The sequence below is a fragment of the Vespa crabro genome, chromosome 1, assembly GCF_910589235.1.
Source record: "Vespa crabro chromosome 1, iyVesCrab1.2, whole genome shotgun sequence".
Taxonomy (NCBI): domain Eukaryota; kingdom Metazoa; phylum Arthropoda; class Insecta; order Hymenoptera; family Vespidae; genus Vespa; species Vespa crabro.
The window spans coordinates 7888635-7903090 of record NC_060955.1 but is presented as its reverse complement, the minus strand read 5'-3'; the positions used below and the strand labels follow the sequence as shown (position 1 = coordinate 7903090).

The 14456-nt window shown below is 33.6% G+C and overlaps 3 protein-coding genes across 3 annotated transcripts; all 3 read right to left on the bottom strand.

Annotated features, from left to right (window-relative positions):
- Nucleotides 1-1482: 1482 nt before the first annotated feature.
- Nucleotides 1483-3553, bottom strand: LOC124432753. The gene is made up of 2 exons (XM_046981899.1): nucleotides 3389-3553; nucleotides 1483-1985 (listed from the first exon to the last, which is right to left on the bottom strand). Exons 1-2 carry the CDS (start codon nucleotides 3551-3553, stop codon nucleotides 1671-1673), a joined length of 480 nt encoding a protein of 159 aa, XP_046837855.1. The 3' UTR covers nucleotides 1483-1670.
- A 57-nt stretch (nucleotides 3554-3610) lies between these two features.
- On the bottom strand, nucleotides 3611-11885 carry LOC124432744 (bromodomain-containing protein DDB_G0280777-like). The gene is made up of 6 exons (XM_046981874.1): nucleotides 9849-11885; nucleotides 8684-9375; nucleotides 8423-8561; nucleotides 8179-8354; nucleotides 7949-8074; nucleotides 3611-7622 (listed from the first exon to the last, which is right to left on the bottom strand). The coding sequence occupies exons 1-6, from the start codon at nucleotides 10081-10083 to the stop codon at nucleotides 7074-7076; spliced, it is 1917 nt and encodes a 638-aa protein (XP_046837830.1). The 5' UTR covers nucleotides 10084-11885; the 3' UTR covers nucleotides 3611-7073.
- Nucleotides 10453-11324, bottom strand: LOC124432742 (homeobox protein B-H1-like). Its single transcript, XM_046981872.1, has 3 exons — nucleotides 11312-11324; nucleotides 10764-11031; nucleotides 10453-10717 (listed from the first exon to the last, which is right to left on the bottom strand). The coding sequence occupies exons 1-3, from the start codon at nucleotides 11322-11324 to the stop codon at nucleotides 10453-10455; spliced, it is 546 nt and encodes a 181-aa protein (XP_046837828.1).
- Nucleotides 11886-14456: the final 2571 nt, after the last annotated feature.

Sequence of the window (14456 nt, the reverse complement as noted above, 5' to 3'; positions counted from 1 at the left end):
TTTGTCGATTTCTTGTTCATTATATTAGTTTTAAGAAATGATCAAAAAACAAATTATATATTTATCAAATAATGTGTCTATTTATTATATCTACCAAAGTTATTAGTTTAATAATTAAATTATTTACTCATACGTATAACATTAAATGGATAAATAACAATTAGTCTCATCAAGATAAATTTTAGAATAATTCGACAATAATTAACGAAACGGAGAAAGCTGATACTCGATTTTTTAGACCAATCAAAATCATTTTCGAAAAATTATAAAATAAATGACGAAATAAACAAAACCGATATTCGATTTTGACTAAAACTTTTTGGTCCTGTTAAATGTTTAATGTACATTTATATACAAACATACAAACGTACATAGTTGTCCTAATTTAACCTAAAATCTACGAATGTTTACCTTTTCTACTTCCTTCAGAAAGATCTTGCGATCTTTCGGCGTTTTTCCCAGTGGCAAAGGCAATAAAACTTTTTAGAGTTCCCACGTGATGGCTTCGGTGAATCATGGAGGTTTACAGCAGGATCCCCCATATAATAATATAGCTACCTGCCGTTAGGTAGCTCGCATCTTTTTTTGGATTAGAAGAACAGCCCGGAAAAGTTTATCATGTTTGTGGCTTCTCTGCCTCTTCCGCTTTCCCCCCTTCTGTCCTTTCATAAAGTATCTTTATTAATCGTTTCGATAACACCATCAACATTTTTCTTCATTGTTTACAAATTGTATTCCTCTTGTGTTTTCTAAAAAAAAAGGGATTTGGTCGAAGAATGCGATGTTATTCTTGTCGGACATGATCTTAACAATCATATTTACTCATTGTACAATTATGAGTAACTATTATTTACAATATCCAACAGTTAATTTGTTGATATTAACGTCTTTGACCGGTCATGAGTGTACTCGCACATGTATTTTAATTTAATAATGAATATAACCAATAAAACGCATTATTTTTTACATATAATAGCTTGTTAATAATATATGTTAACATATGTTGTATTTGTTTTTGATCGAATAGATTTGTAAATGTTAATATTGACAGATGAATCATTCAGTAGTCTAGAGTCTTATTTAAAATGAAAAAGATCGATGCTTTGCGTTTTTATTTTATTTTATTTTTTATTATAGTATTATTTATTGCGTTTAATAGTATTTGTTTAATTTTGATATTATTTTATTTATTAGCATTTAAAAAAAGTTTTAATATTTCAATAACGATTATAATTTAATTATGAACATACTCGGTGAAAGACATTACTTTCTGTATATAATAACCGGTCAACAATGTTTGTTAACATGTACTGAATTTATTTTTGATCGAATAGATCTGCAAATATTAACATTGACGAATTAATCGTTGAATAGTCTGGAGTCATTATTTAAAATTAAAACGATCGATAACTATGTTTCATGTATTTATTTCTTTTTTTTTCTAAATAATAAAATAATGTCTATAAGAATAGAACAACATCGATAAATAGATAAAACTTTATTGAATATAATCAATGGATAAATTCTAGAGGCTGCCGTCGTTACGAAGAAATGAAATTCTTTGTCGCAACGTTATTGATAAATTGTTCATTCATTCGCAAAAAGATCCGAGACTAAACTAAATCAGTTTAAACGATGAAAAACGATTAATTATAACTTCCAAAATTCGTTTATTCGTCGGAACATTTAGGCGAAGATTCTTCTCGATTATTTTCGTAACGACAAGATTTGTTTTCGTTGACCTTGACATTCTCATTATCTTCGTCCTCTTCGATGTAACTACTACCGTCGTCGCTATTGTCTGTACCAATTAGAATATATTTCTGATCTTCTACGTGATCGTCTTCGTTGATCAGGATACAACATTTTCCATTGTAACGATGGAGGAGTGCTTCGATATTCGATAAACGAGTGATCGTTGCGTTCTCGTGAAATTCGTGTCCTTCATTAGTATGATGGATACAATCGGGTGGCCTTGTATATATCTGTGTATAAGTTTTTTTTTTCTTTTTTACATAAATCTGATACTTTTCAAAAGAAACAGAATAAAGTGATACAGTATTTTTAAGTGATACAGTATAATTAATTAATTAATCAAATAATTATCAAGTAACCTTTTAGATACCATAGGTACGTTAATGTGCTTTACAGGTGCTTAATTCAATCTATACAAAGCGCATGTAATACAAGCTCTAGTTTGAATTTGAATTAATAAATATAATTAATCATTGCACACATTTAATGAATTTTAGATATATTCTAAGGACATTTGATACGCCATCTTATGGAATAATTTATAAATTTCAAAGAATATATAATTACGTTCATTTTCAATTATTATTGAGTTTTTTTATTTGCGGGTTATATTATATTAGTATTTTTTACTTGCGCCGATATAATATTATATGGTATCTAAAAGATTAATTAATTATTTGATTAGATCATTCTATGGTCAACAAGAATAAATTATCTTTTTTTTTGTATCAAATTGAAGCATTTTGCATGAAATTAATTAATTCCTGATTTGATAGATTTTAAAATGCAGAATACGAATTTGTTAACATACTGAATGTTGTAATTAAATTTTTCAGAGTTAATTTAAATTATTTTTAAGAGTTTTTAAATAAAATTTATAACATTTCTTGAAGACTATAAAAGTTCTTAATAGGAGTAAAAGTGATATAAAAAAAAAAATATAATGAATTTATTTTTTATCTATAGAAAGTTATAAAAGGTATGAGATAACGATATTGATTTGCAAAATTGGTTTGATACTTAAGTGTTAAAAAAGATGTATTCTCCAAAGTTCGGATAAAATCTAATTATAAAAACAAGACATGATTAGTATTTGTTTATATAACTAATCTATTTTCCGCATTTGATCGTCTATAATCCAATTTTTGTTCATGTTTAAAGAAAAATTATGTAGATAATGTAAAATTTGAAAGTTGTACTAATATGTAACTGTATTATACTAACAATAAGTATAATATTTATACTTAACAAAACTTAATCTTTGAATATCAACTAATAATCAACCTTTTGAGCTATGGCATCACCTTTGACATGACATTTCATTTAATTAATTAAACAAATCAATAGAATTTTATTAAAAAATTACTTTGAAAGCATATATGTATGTATACCTATATATATGAATATATGGGATATATCAAAAGCAGAAAAAATCTGATTATAGAGTTAATTGAAAAGAAACTATGAAAATTAATTATAGTACGTTTGGTTACAAAAGTAAACTTAAATTGAACAATAAAAAATGAAAGGATTATTATTGTTCATTAATTTATATTATTGATATAAAATTAATAATGATATAATCGATGTAATATTATAATACTATATTATCGATATAAAAATTCATACTTACTGCGTTACCATTTGAGAATTTAGCAATCGAATTGTCAGCTTGTTTGGTGAACCAATAATAACCATCGTGAACGCTTCGTGAGAAGAGTTCACCTTGCTTTTTCGTTTCGTCGATCACATTAGGTGTTTTAAAGACGTTTTGACATGCCATAGGGAAAGGAAACATTGTTGGAACGGATAGATACCCTTCTGGGATCTGGGAAAGAAAATAAAATGCATTTTATAATATTTCGTTCTCTTTACTGTCGCACGGACACGCGCGTATTCGTTCGTTCGTTCGTTCATTCACTGTACATTGGATCGCCATAAATTTTGTTCGTTTATTTATTTTGTTAAAATTATTGAATCTTTTTGTCATCTATTTTCAAATGTTTTTCCTTCGCTGTGTGCACATATACATACTTACATATACATACATATTGTTGACCTTTCGAACTTAGGATTTTTCGCGAGTATCGTTCGTGCTATGACAAGTTGATGTTACATCGTCTTTTTTCTTTTTTTTTTAATTTTGTTTAAAAAAAAAGAAAAAGAAAAAATAAACTCATATATCTATACAATACATGGTTCACCAATGCTTTACTAATTGTGTTATCATTTCTGTGTACACGTGTGTCTTTCTCGGTATTTATGTATATATGTGTATTTTAGTGTTAATACATACTCCTATGTAATATTTTGCCGTCAGAAATTCTAAATTTTGTACTAAACATTATATTAATAATGAAAATACTTTGTAGAGATGATTATATCAAAACTGTGCTCCGTTCGAAATCGAACGTTACACGAATAATAAATGATCAATAATGCAAAATTTTTTACCTCCAAAACGTTATATCCCTATGGTTTTAACCGTCATTCGTTGTTTCGATATAGCTTTTTTAAATTACACAACATACTTAACAAACAAATAAATATGAAAATTACGCGACTATTTTGAGCTTGGCAAACGCGACTTTCCTTTCTTCCTTTCGATATGTATTACATCTCCTGATTCGAATGATTTTCTTTATCGTCATTTTTTCCCGTCTTTCAAAAAAAAAAAAAAAGAAAATAAATAAATAAGAAAAAAAGAAAAAAAAACAAAAAAGGAGGAAATATTTATAAAATTGTATATAATAAATTTGTCACGATGTTATCTTCTTTGTTCGTTATACATACATATATATCTTGTTTTCTTTTTTTATAATTCATATATCTTTTACTGGAAGAATTCTTACATCGAAGGAAGAACGTTCTTAAGTTGTACTACGCATGAATCTGAACACAGCTGCTGCGATATCTTTCATTCTATTTTTTTACACGTCATTGTATTTCATAAAAATAAAAATAAAAATAAGAAAAAGTAATAATAATAATAATAATAATAATAATAATAATAATAATAATAATAATAATAATAATAATAATAACAACAACAACAACAACAACAACAACAACGGTAATAAGTTAAGACGTATGTTCTCGTATGTAAAAATTTATCAGATTAATCTATCGATAAATATGTTCTCTATCGAATCGATCATGTCGCTACTTATGATGATTATGTATAATTAATTAAGAGGAATAAGTAAAAGTCTTCTTTGTATTTGTTTCGGTGAATCGATAGTGATAGATCTTTCTCGTGGATTATTTTGGTAAATCCGAATATCATAACGAGGATTTGTCGTCAAAACTTGGCCAATGGAATCGAATCTTCGAGCGATCGTGCGAACAGAATGAGAGAACGCTTCGTGCGACAATACGTAGGACGCAAGCGCGACGGTGAACGCAAAATAAACGTTGTTCATTGATTCTTTCTTTTTTTTTCTTTTTTTTTCTTTAATATTCGTTAATTTGGTCCCATTGTAGGTACAGGGTATGCCCGACACGAATTTATCCCAAATTTATATAATTGATCGATTGATCGATGGATCGATCGATCAATTGATACAAGTGAAACTTGCACCGATACATGTTCACACTTCGCTTACGGAAATAGTGATGAACGATTTACGATTAATATTACGTATATTACAACGTAAATTGTCACGTTCAATTTATAACTTCAATTTTTTAACATTGTATCTCAAATTCTGAAAATAAAATAAATGGAACTTAAATCGACACTTCTACGATTTTAACGTTGTTTATAAACGTATAAGTTTTATATTTTACTTTTTTTCTCTTTCCGGTGAAAATTTTAATGCTTTATGTGTCTATTATATGTTATAATAACTGATTTCCGTTACAAGACAAAATCAAGACATAAAAAATATTATCTCATTCGTTTGTCAATTTAAATTAACATGAACATAACTGAATATATAAATAAAGGTGTCGACAATATTTCGAATAAAAGATAACGTTAAAAATTGAATATGATACTTTATGTTGCATATGTTGTATATATTACTATGGAGAAGACATATTACAGATGAAAGAGAGATAGAAGATTATTTCTTTTTGTTAAGATCATTCTTCTAGTAGGAAGAAAAAATTCTTTCTTTTATTATTTATCGTTTTTTTTTTTAACGACTCCGTAAGCGAATACTGGTCGCGATTAATTGTGCATTCCTTTAGAGAAATATTTGTCAGAAATAGAAAGACGCTTTTCTGTCGGCTTCTCTCCTTCTCATGTTCGCAACGTCAGCGCGTAAAATTGATTATCTTAATCGTTCTTTTTTCTTTTCCTTTTAATTTTCTTCTTTTTATTTATTTATTTATTTATTTTCTTTTATTTGCGCGTTGATACGTGCTCTCGCTTAATTAATAATCCTACTTGATAACATACGTTCGTCGGTCGTTTTCTTTTCTTCTCTCTTTTTTCTTCCTTCCCCTTTGTTCTATTTTTCTCTTACAGATTGATGATAAATCAACTTCGATATAATATGTATATATATAATATGTATATATTATATATATGTATCTATTTTGATTATAGCTCGACATACGATCTTTGATATTAATTTTAGTTTCTCGATAAGGTACTCAGTATCTAAGTCACATTTACGAGAGAAAGAAAGAAAAAGAAAGAGAGAGTAAGAGACCGTTAGAACTTTCAAGACGATAAGTCTTTCGTCGATCGATCACCAAAGAGAACAACTCCATTTCTTTCCTAACGAAAGAATTATAAATATATTTATGTGTATGTGTGTTTATATATATATATATATATATATATCTTCCTGTAGTCTCTTTGACTGTATCATCGATAATCGAATGTACAGACTGAATTATATAACACGACCATATTTACATATTTTGAAATATTTAATAAAATATAAAAAGAAAAGAATAGGTAAATTGTGATCGTTTCGTAAAGTTGTAAATTATACATAAAATAGAAAAAAAAGAGAAAATTTTTTTTTTCAAGGAGAAAAATGACGATTTACGTTATATTTTTTATCCTGTACATATACGTGTACATACACATATACATGTTATCCACGGATAAAAATGCTATTTGTGTTGCCAAAAACATTAACGACGATACTATACTACCGTCATCGTTATCACTATCATCATCATCATTATCGTTAGCATACATTGGCACACATTTCTCGGACAAGCCGAATCACTTTCTTTCTTTGATGATCGATCGATTCTCGACGGGAAGACCACTAAAACGTAACGAATAAAATGGTGCGAAAATGTTCGCAATCTCTTTTTTTTTTGTTTTTTTGTTTTTTGATTGGATAATACACTTAAATTTCACTACCTACAGGACCGACGTGCGGACTGTGCCAAGGCGAGATGATGGGCTGTCCACAATAAACATCGGTTGACGTCGATGTCGATGACGATGACGATGACGATGACAACGACGTTGGATAAATGTTGTTGCTCGAACATTGATTGGCAACATCGAAAGCCGATGTCGGATCAATGACTCCGACGACTTCATTTTCGAACTTTCCTTTGTCAAAGTTTCTTCTCGTTGAATTTGAAGTTGCCGTCGTTGTCGTTGTCGTTGTCGTCGCCGTCGTCATCGTCGTCGGTACCACCGTGCCTTTCACTTCCGCTGCCACTATCCGACTTACGTCCTCTTTCTTATCCTCTTCTGCGCCGGCACTCTTATCGCCGATCATGTTCGCGAAATATTCCGATCTCGAGAACTTCCCAATCTCTGTCGAGCCAAAAGCTTGATGAAATCCGGGCAAGGGTTGTGTCAAATTTGGCTTCTTCGATTCAAAGCTTTCGGAGGAATGATGATCATGGTCTTTTTCCTGATCTCTTGGTCTCTTTGACGTCATCTACTGACATGAAATTAAAGTATTCTTTGAAAAATTAATTCTTTCTCATAATTATTTATTTTTGTAGTTTATTCTTAGCTAATCTCTAACTTGATTTTTTGTTCGTCTACTTTCGATATCCTCATTTATACATGTAGGTACATATTCAAAACAAGTTTTCTATAAAACTGTGTTTCCTATTAATCTTATTATATTAACTGAACGGAATGTTTTGTCAAAGATGATTTAAGAATTCTAAAAAAAAATATTACTGTCACGTGACCTTATGATGGTGTAAAGAGTTAAGATATTATTTATCAATTTTTCTCTAAAAAGTTCTACTTTACCGTCGCTGGGATTAATAATCCATTGAAAATCCTTGAACCTGTTACCGGATTCGCTTGCCATCTCATTTCTTCAATTATTTCACATCTTCTGGGTATCGCTGATGTAGATGCTTCTGCGAGTATTTGCTAAAGTTTGAAAATATATGTCGCTAATGTCGTTTCACTTTTTTTTCATATTCGTAATTACACCTGTATCAACATTACTCGTATATGACTAATTTGATAAATACCTGATGTTCCGGTGGCGGATAAGACAGGTCACGCGTGTTATCGAGCTCGCGTTTTCGTGAAATACATGGTATTTGCGATTGATTCTCTGCACCTTGTCTATTGGACGTACTATCTCGCAAGAAGATGGCTTGCCGAATTCCGTGCATCGTAACGTTACGGATCATCCCAGGGACATCTGAATAGGAAAATATTACTCTTAGAATCGTTTAAGTTAATTAATATCAATGAAATGTTTAAACTTACACGTTGGCAAATTGTGACAGAAATGACCCCATGCTCCTTGAGTAGTAGTTTCCTGTCTGCTAACATGAGGGATAATAATTTGTGGTGGAGCGGGTAATTGGATTGGTCTTACATGTTGATGATGTGTATGCGCAACGTTCTGAAAACCACGAGAATGACCATTGAGGACAGTGCTTTAATAATAATTACAATTTTTAAAAATAACAGTAGCGAATATGTCAATTAATTTTTCAAATTGAAGGAAATCAATTAGAGTATCACCTGATAAGGACTCCACTTTTGTTCTTCAGGGAATCCAGTAAGTTGGTAGCTTCCAAGCATCTGTTGACGTCTAATTTCTCTCCCGAGATTAGCTGCAGCTGCAACGGTAGCGGCTGCTGCTTGATAACTGATAATGTTTATTGGTTGTTTTCCCAAACCAAACTGTTGTTGTTGTTGTCGTTGTTCCTGCTGCTGCTGCTGCTGCTGTTGTTGTTGTTGTTGTTGTTGAAGAAGTTGATATTGTTGCATAGCGAGTCGTGATCTCTGCTCAACGTCAACCTCAAGATTAATACCAGTATACCATTCTAGTCCCCTGCCATTGTATCCACATTTCGAACGTGGTTCGTTTACCGTTGGACACCAAGACTCTTGTATCGTTGGCTGTTGATCATGTTGATGCGGTTGATGAGCTTGCCCGATGAATTGCTCTGTTCGGTAATTGGTCAAGCCCGAAGCACTGCAATCAAGATGATTCCGCTGTTGTTGTTGATCCAAGAATTCATCAGCCAATGAACATGACGTCCTCGTTGTCGTCGTCGTCGTAGTCGTCGCCGTCGTTGTTGACGACGAGGCTCCAAGAGAGTCCTGTGCATTCCCGACCGTGCTCTGCAGGATCGAGCGTCTTGAGGATTCTCGGCTTTGCTCGCGCATAGCTTTTCGTATTCGGGCCTCCTTGGGATTGTAGACGTAGTCTGCGAACAGATAAGATACCGTAAAAATAGATTGTTTTTGTATCGTCTTGTCTCAACTTATCTATTCTTTTAATTATTAAATTATCGTCTCATCCATCATCGATTTAGTTTGCGAATTCCATCATTTGACGCATCCTTCTCTCGAGGAGAAGTAAATCATAGCATTCTCGTTGGATGTTACGATCGAGGTCAATCCAATTAACCGTAACGACCCATCCTTCCGATCGATCGTGTTTATCAACCGAACTATCGCGCGATAATAATTCGACGCCGACGAATAAAACGATGCTTTACGGGAGACCGAAGCACTCAGTGATTATCGACGTTCTTTCATTACGGTTAAGGGAGAAGCCCTTAAGCTTAAAGGGAGAAAGACGTGATGAGAAGCAAAGAAAAAAAAATAAAAAAGGTCGATTGAAATCGCGTGTATACTTTTAGAAGTTCGCGTGAGTTCTCATTGAATAGACATCTACCTGTCGGATGATAAGCAGCCGGAAGGACAGCATTATAACGTGCATTAGCCTCGAGCATGTTCGAGATCGGTGTGGTACCATAGTTTGCGTATGGGGCAACGCTAGTGTTGTTGTAAAAGTAGGCTTGCTGTTGTTGATGATGTTGCTGTTGATGTTGTTGTTGTTGATGGTGTTGTTGCTGTTGATAAAAATGAGCACTAGGTGTGTACGCTTCGACGTAGTTGCAGCAATCCATATTTTTTGTTTAATAGGAGGATACGTGGATTATCAATATGTGACTATGTCTTGATTTTTGTCGTTACATCGGAGCGTTTAAGGACATTAATGTTCACTTTGAACGGACATCGTACACGAACGGCAAAAGTTAAAGTCGGCGTTGTGTCTTTTGAAATGAAATAGATATATCGGCGAGTTCGAAGATCGTTCGAAAGTCTTTTGAGAGAAGCAGATAGATAGATAAATAGATAGATATATAGAGAGATATAGAAAGACAGAGAGATAGAAAGATGCCAAAGGATCGTCGTCGAAACTTTCTTCAATATTTTGACTGTTTCGTTGATCGCGCCGCGAGATTACCGCCGTTGGTCAAGCGAGGCGGTCGCGATTACGCGGGAAAACGCGGAACATCGCCTTCGAGTCGTGCCGTTCGATCGGCTGCTCGCATTCCATCGGGAAGACCCAAAGTACGCTCAGCCCTCTCCTGCAGCTTCCTCGTTATTCTCCTCTTTTTATTTGTCCTTGTGATCCTCATCGTGATCCTCGTTGTAGTCGATATCGGTGACGACGTTCTCTCTCTGTTCAGCATCCTTCTCGAACCTGAACGTCGAGACGCTGAGAGGGCGTCTTCTACGTTGTCATTCGGAGAAAAGCTAAAAGTTGATAAATTTCGTTTATCGAATCGCAACGTTCACCGACCCGTTCTCTACCGCTTCTTCAACGAGCGGTACACCGTCGTCCTTCTGTCGCGGCCCTCCGACGAACGGAGGATGCGACGATTTCGCGTCTTCTTCTAGCACTCGCGCCATTCTCATAGCAGCAGTACCACCACCACCACCACTACCACCACCACCGCCACAACCACCAGTACCTCCTCCTTTACCAGCAGCAACAACGGCGGCGGCGCCAGCAGCAGTAGAAGCAGCAGAAGCAGCAGCAGCAGCAGCAGCAGCAACAGCAGCAGTAGCTGCGCCGATGGTTCGAGATCGATGCTCGAAACTAGGCTTCCTCCTCCACTTCTTCCTCTTTCTCCTCCTCTTCCTTCTCCAGCAACAGCCCCAAAGCTAGCCGTGGAGTTACGTCGAGCGCACATGAGACACCCTCCGAGGCTAGAGATGTCAACACACCGACACCTTTCTTCCCGCCTCTACTACGACTATTAGTCTACTCTCTTCTCCTTCGAGTCTCTTTTTCTTTTTCTCTCTCTATCCCTCTATCTTTTTTTCTCTTTTTTCCTTATTATTCACCCTTCACCCTCATCTTCCTAGTCTATCTCTTTTCTATCTTTTTCCTTTTCCCTTTTTTTGTCTCATTCTTTCTTTTCTTTTTTTCTACGAGACTAGCCGAGAGCTTTTTCGTTTCGGTACTTGCTGTCTCTCTATTTATTTATTTATCCTTCTCTCTCTTTCCTTATCTCTTTCTTTCTTTCATTCTCATGACTCCTTGGTATTCTCTTCTACGAAGAGATGAACAAGAAGAAGAAGTGGATAAAGAGAGAGAGAGAGACAAAGAAAGAGAACGATCCTGCTTCACGGTGCACCTTACTCGCACTGATTTCAACCAAGCATCAGCGCCACGACGATGGATTAACGCTACGCTCGTCACCGACGAAGCCGACTTTCCCCGCCCTTTCGGCGCCGTCGTGCTGCGTCGATCCGGAGACTATGATGAAGATGAAAAAACAAAATGATAGAAATATATCTGTCGAATGATTACTTCATATATTCTTTACATTCTTGTAAAAATTCGATCGATTAACGTAAAACGCTCGTTATGTCTTATTGAAAATGCATTCGGCTTCCTCCCTTTTCTTTTTTCACCCTTCGACCTCGGTTTCTGTCTCTGTCTGTCTCTCTCTCTCTCTCTCTCTCTCTCTCTCTCTCTCTCTCTCTATTTCTCTCTTTTTACCTGCTTTTTCATAGATTATCTTGACTGCCCATGGATTTTGTTATTTTTATTAAAAATTTTTTCTTTTTTTTATTTTTCATTTTTTTCCATGTGAAAATATTGTTTAAATTCGTTTAATCTATATCGAACGATCAAACGTATTAACGTGCATTTTTCTTTCGATAGGGCTCACTGAGTCCCTTGTAATTGGGATTGGACTATATCGATTTTGTTTATTTCAAGTATGATTGTTGAAAAATTTGTTTTTATTTTAACTTTTTCAAAGATACTCTTCACATATCTGTATATTTTTATTTTACTTGAAATTATTTTCACTTTCTTTATGGGGATGGTTAAATAACACATAAAACATCTTAATTGTGATAGATAAAGTTCTATCAAATCTTCAATCGTATTAGATCTAATTGATCCGATTGTAAAAAAAATTCGATTCGACGTCATATGAGAAAGATAAGCGATTAAATTCGTCTAATCATATTGTTTAAATTTCAATGATGATTTTCAATCAATACATTTAATGTTTCATTTTATTTGTTTTTGTCTTATTCGAAAATGAAAAATCTTTTAACGATTAACGTTTGCCAACGAGAACGAGGTAGGACGGTATCGTCGAACGGTGCCAGAAGCGATAGAAATCGATCGATTCGAGCGTCACCCTTTTCCTATCTATGCGCTTGCACGCTCGTTCGGCACTTTCAGTGATAAGTTGCGACTACTTCAGCTGGCGCGTGCGCTCGTGCACGTTTAAAACTCCTTCTGTCTATGTCGATCTATACATCTACATACATATGTACATAACACCTGTATTCGGAGAATACATACTCTTAAATGTAAAACGAATACATACATTATATATACCTATATATTATAGATACCTATTCGTAAACAGATATATACATATATATATATATATGCATCTATAATAGATATCTATTACGAACATACTATATATGAAAACAACAGAAAATTTATCTAATGTATACGTATATTAGTTGACAGAAAATATTTCGTTAATCAGAGACATAAAAATAAAAAAAAATAAAAAGAACACACACACATATAAATCTATGTTTTCACAACAAAACTTTCTATATTATTTCAAATTAATTGTAAATTATTTAGATAAAAGAAAAAATACATATACATTCACCACAGACACAGACACAGACACAGACACAGACACAGACACAGACACAGACACAGACACACACAGACACACACACACACACACACACACACACACACACACATATATATATATATATATATATATATATATATGGATACCTATATTTTTAAACGAATACATACATATATATTAATATATACATGTCTATATGTGACATTATGTGAATGCTTAGAGGGATGACGACAACGACGACGGAGGAAGAGGAAAAGGAAGGAAAGAGAAAGAGGAGAGGTACGGTTGTACGGAGGGCATAATCGGCCTGATCCATGGGTGTAGGCAGGCAGGTAGAAGCGCGGTCGTGTATCGGACAGGTTCCTAGACCCGCGTCGCAATCAATACCTCCGGTCTCTACCGTTCCCTCCCGCACGTTTCTCGTCAACTCGACCGAGGATATCTCTTACCTCTCTCTCTCTTTTTCTTTTACATTGCTTCTTTCACCTCTGTACTTCTACTTTGACGAAAGCAAATCTAATATCGACCATTCTTCATTTGCTCTTAACATGATCAAAAAATGATCTTTCTTTTCATTCCTTATTTTCTCTCTCTCTCTCTCACTCTTCATATCTTTCATAGTGACGAGAATGGATAATCAACTCGGAGATCAGTCGGTCCACTTCTTTCTAGTTTTAGAAAATCTTACCGATCGTTCCTAACGAATCGTTTGATTACATGGATCGATTTCTTTCTCCCTCTCTCTTTCTTTCTCTCTCTCTCTTTCTTTCTCTCTCTCTCTTTCTTTCTCTCTTTGTCTATTCAATAGAGTACTCTAATATCATAGGCAATGTAACGAAAAGTGCAAGTCGTCCTTCCGTAAAGGAACGATTACTCGGATGATCGATCCTTTTGTAACGAAGGATTCGAATTAATTGGTAAATAGAGAGAAGCTCGATTATTCGTGCAAATTTTCCAGACGGCGAGTTGGTTACCGTTCTCATGTGTAATCGAAAACTTCGTTACGATCTTATAATTTATACAAAGCTGGTGTAATTAAGAAATCGATAACGGAATGGCCTTGGAAAATTGCTTCGGACAAAGAATGGAAAGGATGTATTAACGTAAATCAAAAGGATGTATTAACGTGAATGGAAAGGATGTATTAACTTAATTAAAGGATAATTATAGAATTTTTCGAAAATTACAAATTGGGTTTTTGAATTTGACGATTCATATTTTTAATTTATTTTTCTTTTTTCTTCTTTAAAATAGAATTATAAAAAAAGAATTCTATATTATATTTGTATGAAATGATCATTAAAAAAGGCGAAATATTTCTTTTTATTTATTTATCTTTCTTT

Excerpts from the sequence above, each read along its gene's own strand:
- LOC124432744 (XM_046981874.1), bottom strand. The coding sequence starts at position 10,083 with ATGGATTGCTGCAACTACGTCGAAGCGTACACACCTAGTGCTCATTTT. Across the intron at positions 9,376-9,848 it reads GGCTGCTTATCATCCGACAG|ACTACGTCTACAATCCCAAG; the intron begins GTAGATGTCTAT and ends ATCTGTTCGCAG. Across the intron at positions 8,075-8,178 it reads ATCCGCCACCGGAACATCAG|CAAATACTCGCAGAAGCATC; the intron begins GTATTTATCAAA and ends TTCAAACTTTAG.
- LOC124432742 (XM_046981872.1), bottom strand. Across the intron at positions 10,718-10,763 it reads GAAGAAGCGGTAGAGAACGG|CTTTTCTCCGAATGACAACG; the intron begins GTCGGTGAACGT and ends ATCAACTTTTAG.
- LOC124432753 (XM_046981899.1), bottom strand. The coding sequence starts at position 3,553 with ATGTTTCCTTTCCCTATGGCATGTCAAAACGTCTTTAAAACACCTAAT. Across the intron at positions 1,986-3,388 it reads AATTCTCAAATGGTAACGCA|ATATATACAAGGCCACCCGA; the intron begins GTAAGTATGAAT and ends ACTTATACACAG.